The sequence below is a fragment of the Cuculus canorus genome, chromosome 12 (assembly GCF_017976375.1).
Source record: "Cuculus canorus isolate bCucCan1 chromosome 12, bCucCan1.pri, whole genome shotgun sequence".
In the NCBI taxonomy this organism is placed as follows: Eukaryota; Metazoa; Chordata; class Aves; order Cuculiformes; family Cuculidae; genus Cuculus; species Cuculus canorus.
Genome location: NC_071412.1, coordinates 18,279,360 through 18,302,946, shown reverse-complemented (window position 1 = coordinate 18,302,946; position 23,587 = coordinate 18,279,360). Strand labels below are relative to the sequence as shown.

The 23,587-nt window shown below is 39.9% G+C and overlaps 1 protein-coding gene across 1 annotated transcript; it reads right to left on the bottom strand.

Annotated features, from left to right (window-relative positions):
• Positions 1-1,182: 1,182 nt before the first annotated feature.
• On the bottom strand, positions 1,183-23,187 carry TSPAN3 (tetraspanin 3). The gene is made up of 7 exons (XM_054077601.1): positions 23,031-23,187; positions 12,724-12,915; positions 11,748-11,822; positions 7,947-8,048; positions 6,661-6,813; positions 6,270-6,353; positions 1,183-2,127 (listed from the first exon to the last, which is right to left on the bottom strand). The coding sequence occupies exons 1-7, from the start codon at positions 23,091-23,093 to the stop codon at positions 2,035-2,037; spliced, it is 762 nt and encodes a 253-aa protein (XP_053933576.1). The 5' UTR covers positions 23,094-23,187; the 3' UTR covers positions 1,183-2,034.
• Between the last annotated feature and the right edge of the window lie 400 nt (positions 23,188-23,587).

Sequence of the window (23,587 nt, the reverse complement as noted above, 5' to 3'; positions counted from 1 at the left end):
TGCCCCCAAAAGCTGTAAAATATTTACTGAGTAGATTCACAAAGTGCATTCACAACCTAGTGTGAATTCTCTGCATTTTCTAAAGCAAGCAAGTACTTTGTGCTACACTGTCATCTCTACTACAAACCCATGTCTTCCAGCAAGATTAATAAGCACATACCCTGCAATCTCTCCATAACAACCCTTGCTTCAAAATGTGTTCAGGCTCTTGACTGTACAGTTTTTCTGCCTTCTAGCTTAGTAAGAGCCGATTACTTTTTGAAGCACTCTTAGCTTTGTTTCGTGCAACACATAATTATGTTTTAAAACCTCCTCAGTCTGATTCTTACAAGCCAGGGTTGTCTTGATTTTATTAGTCTGGGAGCTTAACCAAGTGTATAACAATATGCAATGCAACAAGACACAGATAATCCTTACATTCATCAATGCTTCTGATAGTAGATTCTGTTAGCAGGCTCGCTACCACATCCAGGAAATGCAATTCCAGAGTCACAGGAGGCTTTTCACGTTGAGCCACATACCATACCAAGAATGAAAACCTTAACCCCAAGAACGTATCATGTTAACCACATCTTTAGAAATTAACACGAATTCCAAGTGTACCTCTACAGCAGTGCAGCAACTCTGAACTTGAATCCCCCATGGATGACTTGGTCTCAACAGACTGTGCAGCTTGGAATTACCCTTTCCTTGGTGATGCTCTTGGTTATTTAAGAATACCACGTTGATGTCAGTTTGGCTGAGCAGGGTTACTACACATAACAAAGCACATGGTAGAAATTCTGAACATTTCTGGCTTCTGCAAAGGAAGTGACTGAAGCCATGAAAAGCAGAGCAGGGACTAAGCATCTGAATAACACAAGACACATTAATGCATAACTAATGCACAGCAGTTATGGCATTGCTACTCATCCCCCTCTGTTGAGGAGCAACAGATTCTTCCTTAATTATATTCACATGATGTTAACCTTCCACCAAGTTCAACCAAGTTGTGTTTCTCCAGTACTGTTTCAAGTAAAAAAAAAAAAAAAAAAAATAGGATACCATCAAGCTTCCACCAAAACTTAAATACAGATCTATTTAAGTGAAGCCACTTAAAACTGGTACTTCTGGCACAACAGGACTCCATCTCATCACACACACACACACACACACACACTGCGCTCTCAAACAGAAAACAAGACGTTTACAGGGAGGATATACAGAGATTTATTTAATCAGGTTCACTATTTACAGTTGAGATCACTTTCACAGACTACTTTGCTACTCTACATGGCTACATTGTTTCCAAACCAACTTAAGATCTACAGTCTAACAGACCACTCAACACATAAAACCGCTCTTCATAGAAAAAGGAAATATTTCATTATAGAACAGTAGTGCATACAGTATACTCCTGAAAAGCCAGCTTGTATTTTAAACCACTAATGTTTGAAAGACTTGCTCTCTGAAGAGCAAAACTGCAGTCACATGAACCTAAAATTTGGTTAGTCTTTTTTTTTTTTTTCCAGTTTAAATATAAAGTGTACTGGACTTCACTTACATTTTTTTAAAAAGTGACACTGGTGAAGGGCAAGATTAAAATGCTTTTCCTCAAATGAAATACAGAGCTGGCTTCCTTTGTACAACTTTGGCCAAATAAGTTCCATGTAGTGAAGGTTTAAAAATCCTCTCTAAACGCAAGAATCAGCCAGTTAATGCTTAGAGGTAATCTACCAAAGTAGGCACTCATCCTTTGACTTTCATATCAACCAAATTACACTTGCAAATGGTTCTGAAATTAGAAAGTTTACTAGAATACTAAAACATTGAGATACATGAATAGCCGGCTAAAACAGTGAAAGTCACAGGTAACATTATGGGTGTGTGTAAAGCTGAGTTGTTTTGCCCGTCACCAGTGTACAATACGGCTGTCGTCATCTGTGAAAGGTGCGCTTTGACTAAGCTTGGGGCAAGAAAGCTATCGCAGCAGGCCCAGCCCATTCACCTTCCACGTAAGGGAGATAAGATTGAACTGCATGTTCCCCTTCTCTTCTAGGCATAGGTTCCGCCAGTGATGAGAAGCTCGTAGGCAGGATCCCGACTCCTCCTACACAGTACTATACAGGCACACAACATGCCCAGAAGCTACGGAAAGAAAACAGAAAACAAGCTGAGTACAAAACACGTCCTTCAAGAGATTTAAGCTCAGCACAGAAATTGTAAGCATGCTTTGCAAGAGTGCAATTGTCCATAAGGTAAATGGCAAAAAATGCATTGTTCTTGAGAAAGCTCCATGTCCTGCTGTGGACAATGGAAAGGCCATGACCTCCAGCCTTATTCCTTGCAAGACTGTCTCAGACAACTTGAACGGAAGTTTTTTTTGGTCAGCCATTTGTATTCTATCTCAATAATTCAGATGGAAGAAAACACTGATTTTTAATGAAAGGTCCAGATTTTTAGATGCTATATCGGGTACGAAGAGCCAAAGTGAAATTCAAATGCATTAGCTTCTTATTGACTTGGTGAGAAAAACTTCAGAGCCTCCTTCACTGAAATCTTTCAAATGCTCAATCTCTATTAACATGTATGAGAAAGCTCAAGCCCATTGTGAATCATTCTCTTTTAGACACTTTCCTGCTGTTAAAATTCACAATACCACAGACTGCTGGCAAGTCCACCAGGAATTTAGGGTATGATCACCCCACTATACATTGACAAGACTTAAATCAGGCAAGTGTGATCACGGATGTAGGGCATGATATTTTACAGAAGTTGCGTGTTTATTGAATGCAGAATAATATTGTAACTCCCAAAGGAAACGTGGTAAAGCATTGTGTTCTGTGACCTACAGTAATTGGCAATAGCTTCTAGTTAAGTAAGAGATTGCATTGCTTTGGTCATAGGTGTAGAAGTTCACTCACAGATAGAAACATTTTGAGAGGCTCCTGTCATAGCTCTGGATTATAAAGTATCACCCAGAAGGTAAACAAGTTTCTAAAAAAAACCCACACCACCCAAAAACCCTATGAATAGAGAGCAAACAAGAATGAATCAGGTAAGCAGACGGCCAAGTGTAAAGCTTCTTCATCGACACTGGAAATACCCAGTGAAAACACAGCACTGGGACAAAAGCAGAATTATTTGCTCTTTTTATTAAGTCTAACGCAAACATCACATGTAACGAGTTTTAAAACTAACTGATGGTACATGAAGCAGAGCATTCAAGCCTACTGAAAGACTGAAGAGAATGTGTGAAAAATCCTGAGTCTAAATAAGCTGCGATTAAAAAGAGGTATGCTCTAGCATGAGCTTTTAGTTTCCTCGAAAGGAGCAAGCTGTGAAGATTAATAACGTTCTTTGTCTGGACTGCATTATCTGCTTTGGAGATACAGCAGAAACCAGTTCAGGTTCAAGAAGGCACATGGAAGGTAACCTAGAGTATGGCACCTCTGTCTAATGGTAAAAATGGCAGTCGTCTTCACTTCCCCATCAGCACTTGGGTGGCTCCAGTTCTCAGGCTAACTCCCAAATATGCATGATATTCATGTCACGGTAGGAGAAAAGCAGAATTACACAAGAAACTGACTCTTTATGGATAGAGCCCTTGAAAATCCCTTAAATTATACTATGAGACGGGGAGTTTATGGTAGTTGCCAGCAGCTACAGGACTCTGAAGCAGCTTGCAGCCTGCAATTACAAAAACCTCATCTTTTTCCATACTCAAAACAAGGATAAAATGAAGAGTGTGCTGCAGAAAAAAAAAACTTCTTTAATAATTTGCCATAATTCATTCCAGTCAAATAAATAAAAGTATCACATTTACAGTTATTCACACACAGATATTCCTGGCCAATGACTCACTGAAGACACTCGATTTATATAGTTGTGTAAAATATGACACAACCAGGTACCAAAATAAGAACTCATCTGATCAATGTTTGAATTATTATTTAAATCATTTATATCCTTTAGGAGTTCAGTGAACCTCCTAGAATTCACTATAAACACAGAAGTACCAGTATTTCAACTTTCTCTATGAAAGTTACTTAGTATGTCAATTTTTGAACTATGCTGGCACCTCTAAAACATTAAAGGCATTTGATTGTTTCTCTTCAGTTACTTGACACTGGACAAAAATGTAGAGGTTTGTGCTGAGGAAGGATCCAAGCGTTCCCCTCCCATTCAACTTTCAGAAAAATTGACACATCTCCTAAAGGTAAGAGAAATATGATTGCTCCTCTGACTTTGCAGGCCATTTGCTGAAATTTTACACTCTTACCTCCATGTCAATTAGCTCACAGACTATTTTGCTGAGAATCAGGCTAAGTACATACTTAAATTCTGTATTACCAATAAGAGGATGTCACAGTTGCAGGAGACAAATAACAGAACTGTTTTAGTACTGTTACCAATTTGACTGATACCAACATCTTTTTAAAACATGTGACTGTGCCCCACAGTTCAAATGACTAAAGACAAAAGACTATGGCCTCTGACAGACTTAAATGTGCTTACCACTCAGTGAATATTACTAGACAAATTTCCAGTGTAACCCCAACACCCTCTATGCTATTCATTTTCTAAACAGGCGTCACATACCTTGTCTTACCTTCAAGCAAAATAATTCCACAATGCTATACTAGCAAAGAAGCATCAGACTTCCTTGTTTTGTTCACTAACTGCTTCTACAACGTGTGCTTTCTGCCTAGCTTTATCACTGACATGGGGAGAGAAACCAAAGAGCACCTACAGCAGAGGGGATAGAACCAACATGCTTGCCTAGAACTGATGAGCTGGGAATAATAGGATGTAAGCATGTGCCACATTTCCAGTGTACGCATGTGTCAGAAATGCTGGCCTAATCCCCGAGAGGAAAACATCTGAGTTGCCTTTTGGGGCAGATCTGTTAATCAACCTGCAAAGACCAAAGCGAGAAATAACGTCTCCTCTTGGGATCCAGCTCACCCAGCCTCATAACTTTTTCTGTACATAAATAATCTGCCACAGTAGCCAAGGTTGTGGTAAATATCTTTATTTATATCAAATACATTTCAGTGTTCAAGCAGACTAAACATTGCTTTAACAGTTAAATTAAAGAAATACCTTTCTTCTGAAGACTAAGCATAGATCTCACCAGATTTAAGTTTCCAGAGCTTAAAGTAATCTGGTTCTGGGCAGTTCAATAACAACTGTGTAGAGTGTTACCCATGAGTATATCCTCGTAAAACTGAAATAGATGTTTAACTGCATCTTCACAAGATTGCTTAGAAAAGATTACTTACCTTCAAACATACAATCCAGCTCAAAAGCTGCTTTTGAAAACAAAGGTTCCTGACTCAACAGGTGCAATGTTTTCTGAATTCAAGAGCTATTAAGGGCGCAAAAGCAACTTTGAAATTATTTTGAAATTATTTTTCAAAGTCTCTTGGGATTCAGCATATGTACTCCACTTCTCAGAGCTGTAACATTGGCACAGTCTGAAAGCAACGTGACTAACGTTTTAAGTCTGCCAAATTGATGAACATTCAAAACTCCAGTTTTACACCTACGTTTAGAAGACAGATTTTTTCATTTGAAAAAGACTAGAGCTAAATAAATATCAAGATACACATTAGTCTATTTCCTCAGTTCCTTTTTGAGACCAGGACAACTGTAACAATTAAGGTTCATGTGGGAGACAGTCTGTGCTCAATTTTAACAAGGCAGTATCTCCAGTTTAGAACTCTCTTTGTTTTGTTTTTTTTTTTTTTGCTTAAGTCCTGAAACCAATCAAGGCATAATGCAAAACTCAGTTGAAGAAGAGTATGCTATCAAAAACCCTGATGCATCTTGTGGGTGGTACTGACATTATTTGTATGCCACCAAGCCTAGTTGTTAAGTACCTCAAAATGGCATGAAGTATGAGCTAACTGCTTTGAGGTTGGAACTTAAGTACTATGCAAATTTTTCAAGTGTTAAGTGCCTTAAATGCCATTAGAGCACATTCACTATAGCCAATATTTAGATAATGAGTTTTCAAGAAATGAGATTTACCATTTAGACCCTAGTAGATTATTACATGTAACAGCCATCTTCAAATCTAACAGAACACACATCCACACAGCAGTAGTTTTTAGACCATGCATGGCTGAAGTTCTGCCTTAGACGTGTTTGGATCCTTCTGACTTATGTTAATTTATTCCCCGAATCAGGTAGAGGCTACAGCTCTCATCAGCCTGTGCACACCTGTAATAACCTGTTTAGAAGTTATTTGGCAATAGGTTTACAGCTAAAGAATATTCACTTACCTGAATAGCAGCAAACGCTAGTGCTGCCCAGATGACATACATCATGATCTCCTGAAGCTTCTTTACAACCAGAGCCTCACACCCCTGAAACAGAAGACTTCTTAGATATCCATCTGGCAACCACTTTTAGGCACATCAAAAAAAAAAAACCCCAAAAAACCAAGAGCAAACAGGGCAGAAAGACAATCCAAACACTAACAAAAAAAAAAAAAAAATCACTACTTAACGTATCACAGATGAAAATGCCTTTTTTTTTTTCCTCCGCTAGAAATCATGTTTATTTCCTGTTAAACCAAATACACCCAAGACTTCATGCTCCCACTAAAAAGAAAATTCAATGATTGTCAGCAAAAACACATGGCTACACAAGTTCATACTTTGGCTGCCTTACCTCAGAATAAAGGTCCATTGGGCGGGTCAGACTGCCAGTACAGTTGCTGAGGGCTGCTTTGCAACAGCTAAGCGGCACGCTGTTATTTTTAGTTTGTTTGAACCAGACAGTATTCTCCCAGTCTGAATAGTTATGGATCCCACAGCAGCGCAGCTGAAAAAACAGGCAGGTAAAAAGCCAATGTGTTCAACAGTTGACAAGTGGGATGAGGCAGCAATTTTAACTGCAATACCAGGAACACGAGCGTGTTAAGATTAGGTTACATTTCTTACGTGTGTAACACTAATTATTTGACAGTTAGTTAAGCAAACCATAGACTGAGTGTATTGCAAAGGGGTCTATAGCCTTCAATCAATTAAGATTCTCCTTACAAAATACAGGCTTGAAATTACAGCTCTTGGAGAACATCTTACAAAACGCTTTTCTCTCATGCCTCCCAGATAACACAAAAGATGTCTTTTTGCCTTAGAGCAGCTCTATCCTTAAACCTCATAACAGATACTTAAAAAAACCCTTTGGTATCTGGACACAGTTCTGCACGAACCAGCGTTTGCTCTTCTCACAGAATTGTGGTGCACAATTAAAGTCCATTTAATACAGTCACATGCTGACGTGGCCATGTAGAAAGACTTCAGGAATGAACCAATTAAAAATAAACACTGTTCCATTCTGCTGAGAGCTCCTGCTCTATTGCAGTCCTTGGGAGTTTTCTTGATGCAATGCACCCTCAGGCAGAGGCACTGTCTTAAGTGTCAATTTACATGCTGCTTGTCCTTCTTCCCTTTCAGGAGGAATTTTAAGCGAGGTATTCAGTGGTAGACACTTAATATGTAAATATTTGATGACTTTAATTGATGCGACTCAGAATGTTGAAAGCTCCCGAATCTATTTTAAGTCTGATTGGATCATCTAGCCTCAAATCCAGAAGCATGTAACACCAACTTTCAGCTACAATCAAGAACACCTCACCCCTTGGCTCAGCATGTTCTAGATAAATCTACGCAGCTATGAGAACATTCTTTAATGTTCTACTGCAGTATGTAAGCACTAAGTATTTGAATCCAAACACTGATTCATAGATAGCTAATGACACAAAATGCATCTCTCCATCAACAATGTCATAATTCTACTAATTTTAGCAGAATCAAGCTATTTATTGACCAATCAGCTGTTTCCCAGATTTGTTGAAATGGAGAAAGACGGGCTACACAGGTAGCTGAGTGTCTGTATTTTAAGGGCACAAAACGACTGAAACGTTCCCATGGGCATCTGTCTGGTAGTCTCACCTGCCTCTGTACATAGTCAATAGCACGACTGGCTGCATCAGGATTTGTCCCGTTGTATCCATTGTACACTTTCCGTATGCTGTGATCAACTTCATCCTCCACCTGTGAAGAATTAGAAAGCATCTGCATTAGCACAGCAATCGAGCCAGTACAAGCCTAGGTAAAAGTCTGCACTTCTAGTTACAGCAGTTCAGGAAACCAAGGTGACCCTCTATCCATGTGAAGTCAGCACGCTTCAGTGGTACAGCTCCTTCAATTTCTAACCTGACTCTTGCAAGGACATCACTAGCTTGCAGCTAACAGACAAGAAAAAGAGCAGTTAAGACTTTAGACAAATAGCTTTGCAAAGAATCTCATAAAGGAAATTGCTTTTATTATGATGCTATGCCAGGCATTCCATGAAGTTAAGGGCTCTCCCTAAGAGCATACCTTTCCACTTCCTAATCCTCCTTCAAAATTCCAAACCAAAACCAGTATAACCACCTGGACTAACTTGTTCTTTTGAGACCAAGGGGATATGAGTGATATCACCTGCTCTTCCTGCTCTGACTGAAGCACAGGTAAATAGTCAAAGATGAAGTCTTTTGGCAGATTATTCTACCCTACAGGGACCAGGCTTTGCTCAGTCTCAATCCCCCCCACACTTCCCAAGGAATGCTGATGGCAGTACGTTGTACATAGCAACAGCTACTGGAATAGCTCCCAAACCTACTGCAGATAAGTCAAGCTGCTAAAGATACTGTCAAGTACAAGTACTAGAAATGGATACCACCCAAGAATCATCACTTGTCCCCCAAAAGGCATCTTATGATGCCCATTCTGGAGGAAATCCTACTGGAAACTTTTAGGTAATATGTTTCATTGTAAATGGTTACTTAAATGTACAGAAAGTTTGCCGTAGCTAAATATTTGTACAACAGAAATATTAGTTCTGAATTGATTTTTTCAATCACATTCACAAGGAATTATGTGCAAGGAGTGTAATCTCAGGGCTGAACGTTAACCAAGAATGTATATTCTTCAGATTTGCAAGTTACAGTAGGAAGGTCTTGCCAACACATAATTCCCTTAAACGTTTTAAAGGAAGAATTTTAAACAGCAACAGCACAAGCTTCATTTGCTCCCACCCAAGAATGCTGTTTATTTTTACAAGTAAACGTATATCAAGACAGATATGAATAAAAATCAATTTAGCCTGCACAGACAACTTGTTTCAGACTAGCTTAAAATCAATTGTCTGATGATTTACAATTCTGATTCATATAACAAAACAGCTGTTCAATTTGTCATATAGGTTTTTAAATCATTTATTTCAGTGTTTTCTTGTCTATCATTTGGCTCCAATTTGGTTTAATCAGGGCGACATTATGTCTGAAAGCCATGCAAATCCTATACAATGCAAACAGAAGTCACCAACTCTTGCTTACTTGTAGGTTTATCAAAAACAAAGAGAATGAACTACTCCACTGAGGGCAAAAAAATGCCAGCAAGTCCTCAACCAACTGCCTGACTGTTTAATTCCTACTGCCATTTACAAAAATCCTTCCTTTTATGTACCAACACTAGCAGATTCTGCAGCGGGTCAGTCTATCATAATGACCTAGGCATGCTTCACTTTTTCCAAAGGAGAAGGAGTTTGAATTGGATTCACACAGGCAGGTTTATAGAGCCGGGTCGGACAATTGCATGATTTTAAGATCAGTCACTGTATCTTAACTTAGAAGGGCACAATGCCACTTTGAGCCAACACAGTCTCACTGGGTATCAGCAGTTTCGAAGAACAACTATTATTATTATTTCAATCTTTCCTCTGGTTTGTAAAGTTTTGTTTGGAAATCTGCACAGTTAGCAAAGTAATTTTAACGTGATCTACACCCCTTCTAAAAAAGCAAGGCCACCAAAGCAAATCCAAAACCCAACAGCAAAAAAAACCAAACCCCACAGGTCTATATATGGCATGTCAGAAACAACAGAACAAAATTAGTGAAGAACAGAGCTCCCTCATTTCTCCTAGCAACAATAACTGGAAATCTAAGCAGACTGCACCTCTCAGTTAAGTGGTAATAAATCTAAGTTATTTCTGACACTCCTGTTTCACCAGGAAATATGAAGTACTGCTGCAGGGTAGTAAAAAACTGTCATTTTTACTAACAAAACCTGTTTGTCCTTTCAAAAGATTTAAAACAGTTTTCAAACACCGACTCCCATGAAAGGTTTAACCTCAGACCATGCTGCCACCAAAGAGACTACCTTCCCTCTTCCCCACACTCTGACCCTGTACTGCCTACAGCGGCGAAACTACAGTAGCAAGACAAATGAGAGGCAACAGGAAGACACAGCTGGGACCAACCCAATTTTCAAGCATTTCAAGTGCATAATTCAGATGAGGCCATAAGCAGCTGCTTTTATCTGGTCTGAATAATGCTGACTGAACAAGTGCAACTCACTTTAAGACTAGAACACAGAAGAGAGTAAGACAACAACAGCTTAGTCCAGATCAGATCAGATCCACAGTAATTCTTGAATAACAATACTGTAACACATTTCTATGCCTCTTCAAGTACTGGAGCAGAAGGAAACCATTCAAGTTCATGTCTCAGAACTCAAGTTGTTTCCCATTCTCCAGGAACTGTATTGCTTTCCTCAGCTGCTTCTAGGACTACTTTCACTACAAGCTTCCGAGCCCCAAATTATCTTCTCCAAGCACTGCCATGATACCAGAAATCAAATGCAGACCACAAGAAAAATGTATCCTGAATTTAAGCATCACCGACAGAGCACTTCTGTTGAAGCAACGTATTCCAACCGTCACTAAGCCAGATTTATAATGCACAGTTCAAGGTCCTCTCGGGAGCTGCTTACCCAAGGCAGCCTTCCTTTGTAAACCAGGAAAAACCTCAGATTTTGACTTAGACGTTGCCTCACTGTTTCTTCCAGGACAGCAACAGAAAGCAAGCAGAATACTTAACCAGCAAGACTGTTTATATAAACACACAAGACCAAAGAAAGGTAAATGGGGCTGTATTCTGCTTGCTATTAAGATATCACTGGAGCATCCTGCGATGCCATCATACTACAAGTCACAGCTAAAAATGCCTTTTCTGCTAATTTTTGGCAAAATTTAGATGCAGACATTACAAAAGCCAGTGAAATTGTTCAACTTGGAAACTTCCTTTCTCCAGGCTACACTGTGGTATCTCTAATACCACGTGGTATATTTCTGCCACATATTATGGTGGTAGAAACAATTTTTCTGGTCCTATTTCTTAATTTCCATTAAACAAACAGTGGGACAAGTCACAATTTCTTTATTCACAACCCTTGTAAACTTGCATAAAGCTAATTAGTAAAAATTAACACATTCAATCTATTTGATTTCATTATTATGCAGTGTTAGTTTGCACATCAAAACACAAGACAACACTTAAGTTCTAGCAAAACCAAAACAATATTTCCTATGTTCAAATATTGTGCAACTTAAATAATTAAAAAAGTAAAACATAAATAAATTAGAAGACCATCTGGAAAAGGGAAAGGAACTCATCACCATGCCTCCCCTCTACTGTTCAGCTGATAACAATATATATAAAAAAGCTTCAGTCTGTTTTTTGCCTCCGAGAATACTGATGTTCTAAATTCTAAGATACTGATATTTCAAATTAACCCACTTAGAGGTTTAGTTTTATTCCCTTAACAAATACCCATTAAGAGTTCTACAGAATCAAATACAGTAAAGACTACATCTCTGCATTCTGGTCACAACTCACAACAAACAACTTACTGAAATCAAGGAGTCATTACCTTTGCTCTGTAGATGTATCCGAGAACCACCACCACAACTTCAGTGATAAAAACCAAGAGCAGGATGATCACAAACTGCAAAACACAATAAAGAGTGTTTGCACTAATCATTTTACTCCTCAAAGCCTCCATATAGATTTTGCTATTTAATGGAATTTTTCAAGTCAGGTTTCGATTTAGCAGATAACCTTAGCCGACAACAAAGTTGACCAAGTGAGTCCAAAATCAACTTCATTCAAGGAACTCTAGTGTTCATAGCTTCACCAGCCAAGCAAGCACTTATCATTAGCACTAAAACCACCACACAGAAGTGCTTTAATCAAGTGTTTCCTTCAATCTTCTTTCCGTCAGATAAATAGGAACATTATACCAAAGCAGCTACTCAGGCTGTCACTAAGAATGGTAGATGGACTAAGGGAATGTTTGCTCAGATTAAGTCCTGTAACAACTGAGAGAGACAGCAAGCATTGCACTTGACTTGGTATATTTGAGAGCCCTTTTAAAAATCAAGTGTTAAAGTAGTCTACGCAGCATCCAACAAAAACCAACCAAACAAAAAAACAGTGGGACCAGTTTCAATACTTGCCTGTCTTCTATGTAATTCCCAGACTGAAATTACAGAGAAACTGCTTGGAAATACATGGCATATAATGCTGCAAACAAGGTATCCAAATTAAGCCATTAATGAAATATTTAGGCATCATAATAACCCTCAGTTAATCTCGATGCAATATACTTAAAGCGAGAAGGCTCCTGGCTCACCCTTTTCCCTCTCTAATTTCAGCTTTTCAACCAGAACGGATAAAAGTGGGATTTCAAAACAGATATGATGTTTATAACAGAATATAAGGGGTCATAAATTAAGGCCACAAACTAAGATTAGAACATACTTATAGAACTGTTTTAGAAATCTATTAAAAAGGAATATGGCCAAATATACAACAGGCAAACACCATCATATAAGTCTGCAACTTACCGTAGCAAGTCCACAGCGACTTTCTCGAATTGTGGCACAGCACCCAATAAGTCCAATAATAAAAAGAAGCGTTCCCACAGCTATGATGATAACTGCTGGAATTAGTGTGTAGACATCTTCAAAGAAGTGATCATAGTCATCATATGTGATGAACACATAGGCTCCCACGTAGCACAGTATGCCTGCTGCTGCCTACAACAGATAATAAACTTGTTAAGTTTCTTGGAACACTGAACCCTGCTTTCAGCAAGGCTACTTTGCAACAATTATTTAAAACACCATAAAGCAGTCCTCCTCAGAAACCACGTATTTTTTTTTTTTTCAAATTTTGGTATCTTTGTTGGGTTACAGCATGTTTCTTAGAAGAACATCTCAAATTGAGGCTAGCCAGTAGTTTTCAAACTACATTTAATCTACGCAGATTTGGTTTTGACCATGCTATGGAAGTCCTGAGGTACCTCATCAAGGAATGAGGGTAACCATGCTATGAAGAGCAAAATCTGCCTGTTCACAATTACCTCCTCCCCAGGGTGTGAACTAAGCTTTTTACATAGCCTACCATTCACAAACTACCTTTTACTTTTGAGATCAGGATTGCAGCCTGTTCAAGCAGCAAGTTATTTGGTATTCAACAGCTTGCCATAACACATATGCAGGTTATCTAACATTATTTTCCTACCACTTAGTCTTTCGTTTTGCTCATTACTACCAATGGTTTAGCATTAGAATGGAATAGCAAACTAACCTCTGCTAGGGAAAGATGAACTGCTAGAAACAACAGCCATTCTGAAACATTCACAGAACTGGGAAACCCAATTCCAACCAAAACAGCAGGTAGGAATAAATGTAAAATACCAATTTTAAAAAGACAGAACAAAATATATCAAGACCTAGACTACAAAACTTTCTAGTTAAAGAGATGTTCTCAGAAGGATCACGGTACAAAGCGGTTCTTTATTAAACAAAGCATCATCTACAGTTACTGCAAATAAGACCTGAGGATGGAACTGCCACTATAAAGATTTAAAACACTAAAACAAAGCACCTACATCAATCTCATGTGACCTTGCCTCCCTTACAGGTACAGGGATCCCAACAGATAATACCTTAATTAACCTTAAACTGAGCAGACCTAGACAAGGACAGACAGCTCTCACCTGAGGAGCTACCTAACATACATCAGTTTCAAAATGAAAGGGTCTTATCAATTTTTGCTCTACGAATGTTTATCATAACTGTTTTCACACCGCAGAATTAAGATGTCCCACTATATATAAAAATGAAGCATTAATGTTCGACTGAGTTGCAATGATGGACAATATCATTTGAATATTTCATGACACACTTTTCTGGTGTCCCAATACAAGGCTAAGCTAAAACAATCCACACAGAAGATGCAATAACCAAGCTATGATCTGGCGAATTTCACTTTACTGCAAAGGGTAGCATCCCTCTTACAATCCAATCCATAACTTGGATACAAGTATTCAACTCAAATGGAATATTACACACTTCAGGCCTAATCCGAGAAAGAAGACTGCAGGCTGCCTCCTGCCCTCCTTTTCCACTTGGTGGCCTCGTCACTACCCTTTATCCCAGCACTGCAGAGAGGAGGGCGGACAGACATGTCTACAGCCAATCCCAGTAGCTACAGTGCTACAAGACTGGGTCTTGCTATTGTAGAGTCATTAATAACACAGGCCAGGAGGGACCTCAGGAGATTGTTTAGTACAATTTCCTGTTCAGTGTGGCACTGAAGATGACTAACTGGTACCTAGTTTTTCAACACTGTTGGCTACTATGGACAGCAATATTACTGCAACTATTTCCTATAAAATGATACTGCATAAGCACTACTAGAATAACACTTTACATATAGAATTCCCACAGCAACACTTTGCTATAGAAACACTACTTAAAAGAAAAAGGTATTAAGAGCCTGCTCAGATGTAGCACCAGTTCTGCAGTGATTTGAACAATATATTTCCCGTCCCTGTCTGTTTCTGCAGTGAAGGTGTGTACTCCACAAGAATCTTAAAAGCATCCAGGAGGCTCACCACCATCCAATAAAAGGTGCTTCGTAGATGCAATGCCAGTGAAACTGAAAATTCAGCAACAGTCAGAGACCAAGAGCAAACAAAATACCTTCTCCAGACAAGAAAACATGACATAAATAGGCCATCACAAAATTGTCTCTCTGCATATAAGATACTGAAATGCTAATCCAATGATACAAATCCTGCCACGTTAGGTACGACATGGTAAAATGCAGACATAAAATTTCTATACACAAAGCAAAGATTCAAAGTAGTGTCATTCAACAATGGAATTACATTAACTGTTGCCTAGCAATGAAGCGTGTGAATGACGGGACAGTGATGTAATCTCCCATTTCTAAGAACCAAAATGCTTGTTAGAAATACGGTATATTGCAAGGTGGCAGATGAAAAAACACAGCTGTAGCAGGCATCAGGCAAAAAAAATGCACCACAAAACTGAAATCAGAATCAATTGTGAACCCCTTTGTCCTTCTGCTGGGTGAAATTTAAGTGACTTCCTTCCTTTCTAAGGAAAATCTTGTTCATTAACTGCATGAGTAAATATATTTAAATATATTTGAAGCAAGGGAAGTTTATAATATTTAAAAAACTGTCTACAGGTGGTTAGCTTTCCTCCCCTAAGAAGCTTACACATTCTAAGGAACTTTGTTCTTCCCAGAATTATGCCAGAGGAGATAAGTCTGACAAGTACAGAGATTACATGTTGTTTTAGAAATTCAGAAAAGCCACACTGTGCTTGTTAAAAAATAAGTAATTTGTAGTGAGTGCTGGAAAGGCTCTCTTTCTTTGGGCTTCTCAGATTAAAGTAGTCTGGTCTGAAGACTTCATTAAATCCTTTCCACACATGGAACTGTAATGACTAATCAGCCATGACAGCTTTTGGCCTTGGGTTTGCCTTCTAAAGAAGGCTGTGGAACTGGTGTTTCTCTGGAAGATGCTACAGGATTCTGCAAATAGCAGAGTGCGTTCATAGGTCTATAAACCTTGCACTGGAATCACGAGGAAACTGAAGATAAAGACATGGCCTATACCTGATGACGTGATCATACTCTTAAAAATTACTGCTATCTCTTCCTCAGAATTGCTTCAACAAGTAATCCTTGGGGGTGGGGTAGGTGTATGCGTGCCTGTGTAAAGTCCTGAAAGCAAACTTGCCTGTTGGAGCTTTTGTAAGCTTTAAATGCTCTGAGAATTACAACTCCTTTTCTGGGTATCACAGTTGAATTAAGGCTATTTTTGACCAGGTGCAATACGTAGTCTACTACGGAACAATGAAAACACAGTAACACTACCCAGTGAGTTTACAGGAAAACAAGTTTCCAATGTCTCCTCTTTTCCTTCCACATCACAACCACGGGACACTGTTTCCTTCAGCCTGCTCTAAACAAGGAAAGGGATAGTCTCTAAATCAGCATTTTAGGTGGGATTAGGAAAGTGCTTTTGAAGCAATCCTTTGTGCTCATCTTCTGATGATTTTCAGTTACTACCTTCTGGTTTGCATCACTGAATACTCTTAGAGCCATGTAACAGGACTCACTTTGGATGAAACAAGAAGATGAGTGCATCAACAGCGCTAACTGGTGTTCATCTGATGGGACCTGACCACCCTGAAGTCCTTCCTCCCTCCCCACAACTCAGTAGTTTCAGGATCTGGTCCTCAGCACAACCGGGTTTCGTTCCACCTCCACAACACCGTGTTATATGTTAACATACCAAACCATAAATACAGCAACAACAGATAAAGACCAAGAGCTAGTTTTACCTGTACAAGGTATGCAATCTACACTGATCAGTGCTGCACATTTATTACATGTTGCAACTCAAGAACCAAGTAGAATATCTGCTTTTAAAAGGGGAAAAAAAACCCACCTAAACAACCAAAAAAGCCCAAACCAGTACCATCCGCCTAAGCAACTGCTTCTCAGAAAATCACTTAGAGAAACTGAAATCTGTATCACAGGTATAATTAAAAATAAATAATCATACAGCATTCCAAATCCCAATGCTTAAGACCCTGCAGAGCGAACAGCAAATCTGCAGAGTACAAACTTGCTCTAGCCAAAACCATTTTAATAAAAAGCTACCACATTTATAATCTCACATTTCTTATCATTACATGGAAGCCGAACTATGAACTACAGACAGTTCAAATAAGTCTTTGATAAACAGGGCTTGAAGGAAGACTTCCTGAAGTTAATCTGCTCAGGACTCTGAATAGAGACAGCAACAACTCCTGAGTCTATGCCAGGTCACATGCGTGCTCTAGGGGGACAGCTGGTTATTCAGTGTTCACATTTAACTTGTAGGACTGAACCTGAAGTGGCATACTCTTATTTTAGGACGAAATACCTTTAAAAAGATTGCCAATACAACTGCAGTCGATGAAGACAGTTTGCTGCAAAAGGCTTGAATGATTAGGCATCTTTTTCATCAGAGGAAAAATTTAAAAATACAAAGACCTCTTACAGCTCAGAAAAAGCTTGATATTATTGCTTTGGCACAGGCCTCCACGGACTTACTCAAAGCTGAACAATTATGCCAAGAACTGGAGGGAAAAGCGGAATAGCTAATGACATAATGATACATGCAACGATAAAACATCACTCAAACCATTACAGGGAAGTATATCTGCTCGCTAAGGACCCCAAATTTTAACTTTCCCCCATCTTTGGGCTAGTATAACACAGCCTCTTAAGCCCATGCCTAGCTCACCTTTCACATGCATTGAGGTACACAAGGCTACATGCTGTGTAGATGCACCTCAAAGCAGTTTCAGGTTTGCGTTTTTGTTATTGTGGCTCGGTTTTCTTCTTTGTTTTTTTTAAGTATATTGCAAACACACACAGAGAACGTTTTCATGTTTTCAGTGATGCTATCACACTGTAGTGGTCTGAAACCTAAAATTTTAGCTGCCTAAAATGATGACTTTAAAGCAATATATTAAACCTACTTGTTCTGTTGATCATTTATTTATCAACCACAGATACTGCAGCTCCATTTACAGACTAATGCTTCCTTTCACTACCCTACTAATATTGCTTCCAAACAGACCTGATAAGAACTTGCATAAAGACCTTTCCAAAGCACTGCCCTTCATGTTACTTTGGCTGTTAACCTTGCTATTGAATTTTCTTCACTTTGGGACCACAACATAACCCATACAACAATGCTTTTTTTTTTTTTTTTAATACTTCCATTTAACCAGGCCAAAGAGTAGTATTTGTCCCTTTAGAATCTGCATTTCATTTACTGTTTTAAGAAAAACAGTCTCTGAACAAGAAAATGAAGGTAGCAGCAAAGTATTATGTGTCAGGGGAAAACACATCTGATGTTCAAGAGGACTAGTTCACCTTTTTGTTAAGGACCTACTTATAAATTCCTTCTACTGCCAACTTAAGCACTGCCAATTGGTAAATCTTGGTAGTGATACAGATACTACTTTAAACCCGATCATTGGCCATTCCACTACTAAAACACCTTTGAAGCCTGTGATTGTAAAATACACCAATGGTATATTCAGATAGACCACCTGCATTGTCTGATAAAAAGAAATGAAAAAAGGCAAGGGGGGGAAAAAAAAAAAATCTTTCATGCTAACAGTCCCTCACCTTTCCTGCCCGGACCCTGCTGCAAGACCATCTTCCCAACATCTGCATTGCTTTCCATATGTTAAGCTTCAGCATATCTTTTTCCTCCCTGCTTATCTAGTCTGATGCAAACATGCTTGCGTTAAAACCCCCATGCACTCCAGCAGAGATTTTTGAGGGTCTTTCTTCATAACAGTTAATTTTCTCCATGCATACCATAACAATATCTGAACATTTCCTACCTATAAGTAGGGACACTGGTATCGTGTCTTGCTAGGCAGGTTTTCGGCTGCTTAGAACGGTATCTTAAAAAGTCATTTTTCACAATACTTCTCCATTATGTGACTTCTACTGTATTTCTCTGACATTTTCAGTTCTCTCCAACACTACAGTATTTGTAGCCTGATTACTGTCAGACAGTTCTCTTGGTCTGCTGCTTGAAGTTTTCCTTTCAGCTTTCTGTCCTTCAAAATACAGTTGCTCAGTTTTACCTTCAAAGTTCCTATAGGATCTTCTGCAGTTTCTTTCTTTTACATTCTTTTGAGCACTTTGCTACTCCTTATCTCCTTCTCCACTCCCCTCCCAAACAAATACATACCCATATGGGACACTATTTTCTCTCCGTGCCTCTCCGTGCTTATACCGATGCCCATAGACCTTGGAACCCAGTGGTTTCCTGCCTCTCTTCTACTTTGTTCTCATCAATAATAATTTAACTGGAATACCGAGCTACAACTGTCTTACAAAACCCTTTGGGAGATCAAAGACAGCAATTCTGTTCAACTTTGTAACATATTTAGAAATAGTTTAAAGACTTAGAAAACAAAGCCATGCAAAACTGAAGTAAGGCCACCTGCTTTGGCCAAATTCAACTCTGGCGCTATGCATAAACCCCTCAAATTCAAATGCTTTTGCTGCTAAAACAAAAGAGTGAGCGAGGCTTCCTTTGCATTTAGCATTATACGTTTGAAGTATCACTAATTGCAAGAGGCAGTCTGCCAACAGACTGAAATGCTGAGTTTGGGGTTTTTTATTAAGTTACAAGATATGTTAACAATAAAGCCATTCTTTTACACCTATTTAGGCATCAGGGTTGTAACTTGACCTGGTGTTTCCCTGTTTCCAGGCTCCTTGCACTGCACAAGAACAATGACGATTACTTCATGACACGGTTTCACCAGGTAAAGAGATATCTGAAATTCCATGTACTACTCAAAGATATCACATTTAGCTTTGCAAGTTGTTTTTGCTTCTGTTCAGTATTTGCTCTACTTTCAAGCACAATCCCAGATGCAAAAAATTTTGAAAAATCTCAGGCAAAGACTTGAAATTCGTGGTGTAAAGAAACATAAGTGATACTACCATGTTACTTAAAAGCAAATTGAAGCCCTACCAAAAGTCGGGGCTCATGCTTTCCTGAAAATTCATGTCCAAATATTTTAAGAAAAAAACCAATAAGAGGGGGCAGAGCACTACCCAAGCACCCTGAACATTTGCATCCTCCCACAAATGTGAGACCCATGTCACTCTGATCAGCTACTTTTAGAGAACTTCCAATAGCAAACTACACAGAAGTAGCTCTTTAGTACTACAGATGACCATGAAGTGATGATGATGGTAATACACAAGATATATCTATGATACCCTAGAGACACATTAAATTTATAAAAGCAATTAAAGGAGGTGTCATATGTACTTGACCAATTATAGGCAGTTATCTACTGTCAAGTCTCAGCGGGAATCTGGATGATCTAATTATCAAAATTGGAACTACATATGAATGACAAGCAAAACATGTCTGTAACAGCACAGGAGAAATTACACTGTCAACAAGATGGGGACCAAAAGTTAACATACAATCAGCTCAGTCAGCAAATAAAACCTGCTAGATCAAGAGCTGAAATTCTTCCTTCTCTTTTGTCTTTTTAAAATGAAGATGTACTACTTCTGATGAAAGTATGTAATTTCCCATTTTTAGGCTAAAGCTTACTGAAGAGAGGAAAAACACTGATGTTTGTATTTGTGCTTTAAGAAAGCCTGCCTCACTCTACACGCATCTGATGACCAGTACGGTTGTTCCAGCACAAGCAACCAAGCGAGCTATCTGCCACAAAGTTATCAGCGCAAATTGACTTCTGATGCTGAAAACAGTTTGCAGAATACAAGATCAGTGATAGCTTCATTTGATATGAAATACATCCTATCTAAACACAATCTGTCCATTTTAAAATTAGTCAAGTTTGTCTCAGAAAAAAATAATGAAAAACTGTAAAGCGCTAGTTTCAGCATTACACAAAATAACTTTGTACCCACCACTGTTTAAGCTGAGTAATTGCAAACTTCAACACGCAATTAAATTAGTAAATGCAGGAAATGACAAACAATACCGTTCAAATATATAAAATGTGAAAACTACCACCAGGCTTTTTTTTTTGGGGGGTGGGGTGGGGGGAGAAATTGCATACAGAATTTGTGTTCATTTATTCAAAACAGAGCACTATTTTATCTCGGCAGCTAAAGAAAAATCTACTTCAAGATGCCATCAAGAATGCAGCTCACAACTACTTGTCCAGTCAGAAACTTCGGGAGCTATCAGAGCTTTTTAAATGCCACTTGCAATTGTGCCTGTAACAAAAAGCCACACCCACCGATGCAGATTCCAAACAAATGGCTGTACTCAAAGGTTGATGTAACTACCTCACATTTGAGAGATAAAGAATGGAGCCTACACGTCTCAGTCAGAATTACAGGCTCCTAATGCAGCACTTAAAAGTCAAATACGCCTCACAATTACTGTTCATGTTTCTGAGCAGCTGTATATCCAAATGCTGATGAGACCGCACAGACAGGCATTTTCCTGACCATGATTCATTTTGAGGCACCCACGAGTGTCATTTCTTTGTAAAACTTTAGACAAGGACATTTACCACTTGTTGGATTTCATATGACTTTCAATATTAAATGATGTAGCTATACATAGCTACACTTTAATGTTCTAATATCTAGTTACCCACTATTACTTCTTCAAAGCTGCAATCTCTGAACAGCTGGGATAACAGATCTTCTGTTCCTGAAGCTGGGATTACAGGATGAGCAATGCGGTATAGCTAAATGCAGAAAAGTAATTCTTGAAGTCTACAGAATATACTTTAATTTGACTTCCTTTCTTTTCAGTTGTGTTGTTCTGACAGGACAGTTACTGCAGTGAACGCCATGCCAAGGTACAGCCTGCATGTCCATCCTGAGAAAGGTTGATTACAGCAACCTACTGCTCCACGAACCTGGGTAAGCTTTTGTCTTACTGTAATTGTGGCAGGTTTAATCAATGCATAAATACTATGATGCAACTGTGTAAGCACTAGAAGAATCACAGAATGGTTTGGGTGGGAAGGGACCTCAAAGCCCATCCAGTTCCATCCCTCTGTCATGGGCAGGGATACCTCCCACTGGATCAGGTTGCCCAAAGCCCCATCCAGCCCGGCCTTGAACACCTCCAGGGATGAGGCAGCCACCACTGCTCAGGGCAACCTGGGTCAGGGCCTCCCCACCCTCAGGATTAAGAATTTCTCCCTAACGTCTAACCTTCCCCTCTTTCAATTTAAAGCCATTCCCCTCATCCTGTAGCTACAGGCCCTTGTAAAAAGTCCCTCCCCAGCTTTCCTGGAGCCTCTTCCAGCACTGGAAGCCTTCTCTTCCCCAGGCTGAATCAACCTCAACTCTCCCAGCCTGTTCTCATAGCAGAGGTGCTCCAGCCCTGGGATCACCTTCAGATTTGCTTTTAGACTATTAAGTATTTTATACATATATACAAAACTAGGAGGTTTTGTAATCCCCTAATTTTGTGCTAAAAATAGAAAAAAGAAAATGGTGGTCATACTTGTATTTTGGACAGACATCCTTAAAATGGAAAGCTAAAAAGACTCGATAACGCAACTCAAGATACTGAAAACGCTGGCAAATAAACTGTCTTAAGACTCGTTTTGGATTTTTACAATGCAAAGACCCTTTATAAGGCCTGGGCAACACGAGGGAGTGATCTCCATCAATCCTGTGCAGTGGGACAAGGGCTCCTTACAGAACGTATTTCCCCCTTACAGGAATATGGATAAATTCTCCCAGAAATCTTATGCGTATTCTCTTCCTTTCCAAGGACTCATTTTAATATTATCATGAACTTTATGACAGTCAAAACTCTTGCTAATTTGGAGCTTTGGAGCCAGCTCTGCCTGACCTTGCGTTTGAGATGGGGAGAGGCTGCAAACAGAGGTGAATAAGAGACATCAGTTCAGCACAGACCACACTAACACAAAAACGAACAGTGCCTGGAAAAACACCATTCGAAAAAGCACGCTATAAAAACCGTGCTATGAGGGGACATTCTGCCTAAGTTTCAAAACCACACAGTTAATTGGATGAACTTGATTCTACTTCAGCTCAAATCCCGCTTTCTGACCCCCCCCCCCACCTCTCCTCGCTTCTTGCTCTCAGCGGCTCTGAGGGAACAGCCCCGGCTTCCCTCACGCCGAGGGCGGCCCGGGGAGCGTTCGGACCCGCGGGGGGGCGCAGGGGCACCAAACCCCCGCGTGTAAACGCAAACCGAAGCGGCGCCGCTCCGCCTGCCCCCCCCCTTCCCCCCGCGCCGGAGCCCCCGTGTGCTCACCCAGAAGATGAGGTTGAGGAAGACGAGGACAGTTTTGGAGGAGGTGATGCCGCACTGCCCCATGGCGCCCGCGCTCCGCTCCACTCGGCGCTGCGGCCCCGCGGCACGTGACCCGGCGGCCTAAGATGGCGGCCGGCCGCCTCACGTGACCGCAGGGGGCGGAGGAACCTAAGATGGCGAACGGCTCCCCCGCGCGGCCGGTGGGGGGGGGCTGTGAGGGGCGAATGGGTAGCGGGGGGAGGTGGCGAATAAACTGTGTGGGGTTTGCTTCAGAGCGCGAGAATCCTTTATCGGGGCCGCGCAGCACGAGGGAGCGACCTCCATCAGTCGTGTGCAGCCAGACAAGAGCAGGGAGAGATTTCCCACTTACATAGATAGGGATAAATTATCCCAGAAATCTTACGCGTATTCTATTCCTTTCTAAGGACTCATTTTAATGTTATTATGAACTTCACAACAGTCCAAACTCTTGCTAGTTTGGAGCTTTGGAGCCAGCTCTGCCTGACCTTGTGTTTGAGATGGGGAGAGGCTGCAAACAGGGGGTTCTGGAAAAAAAA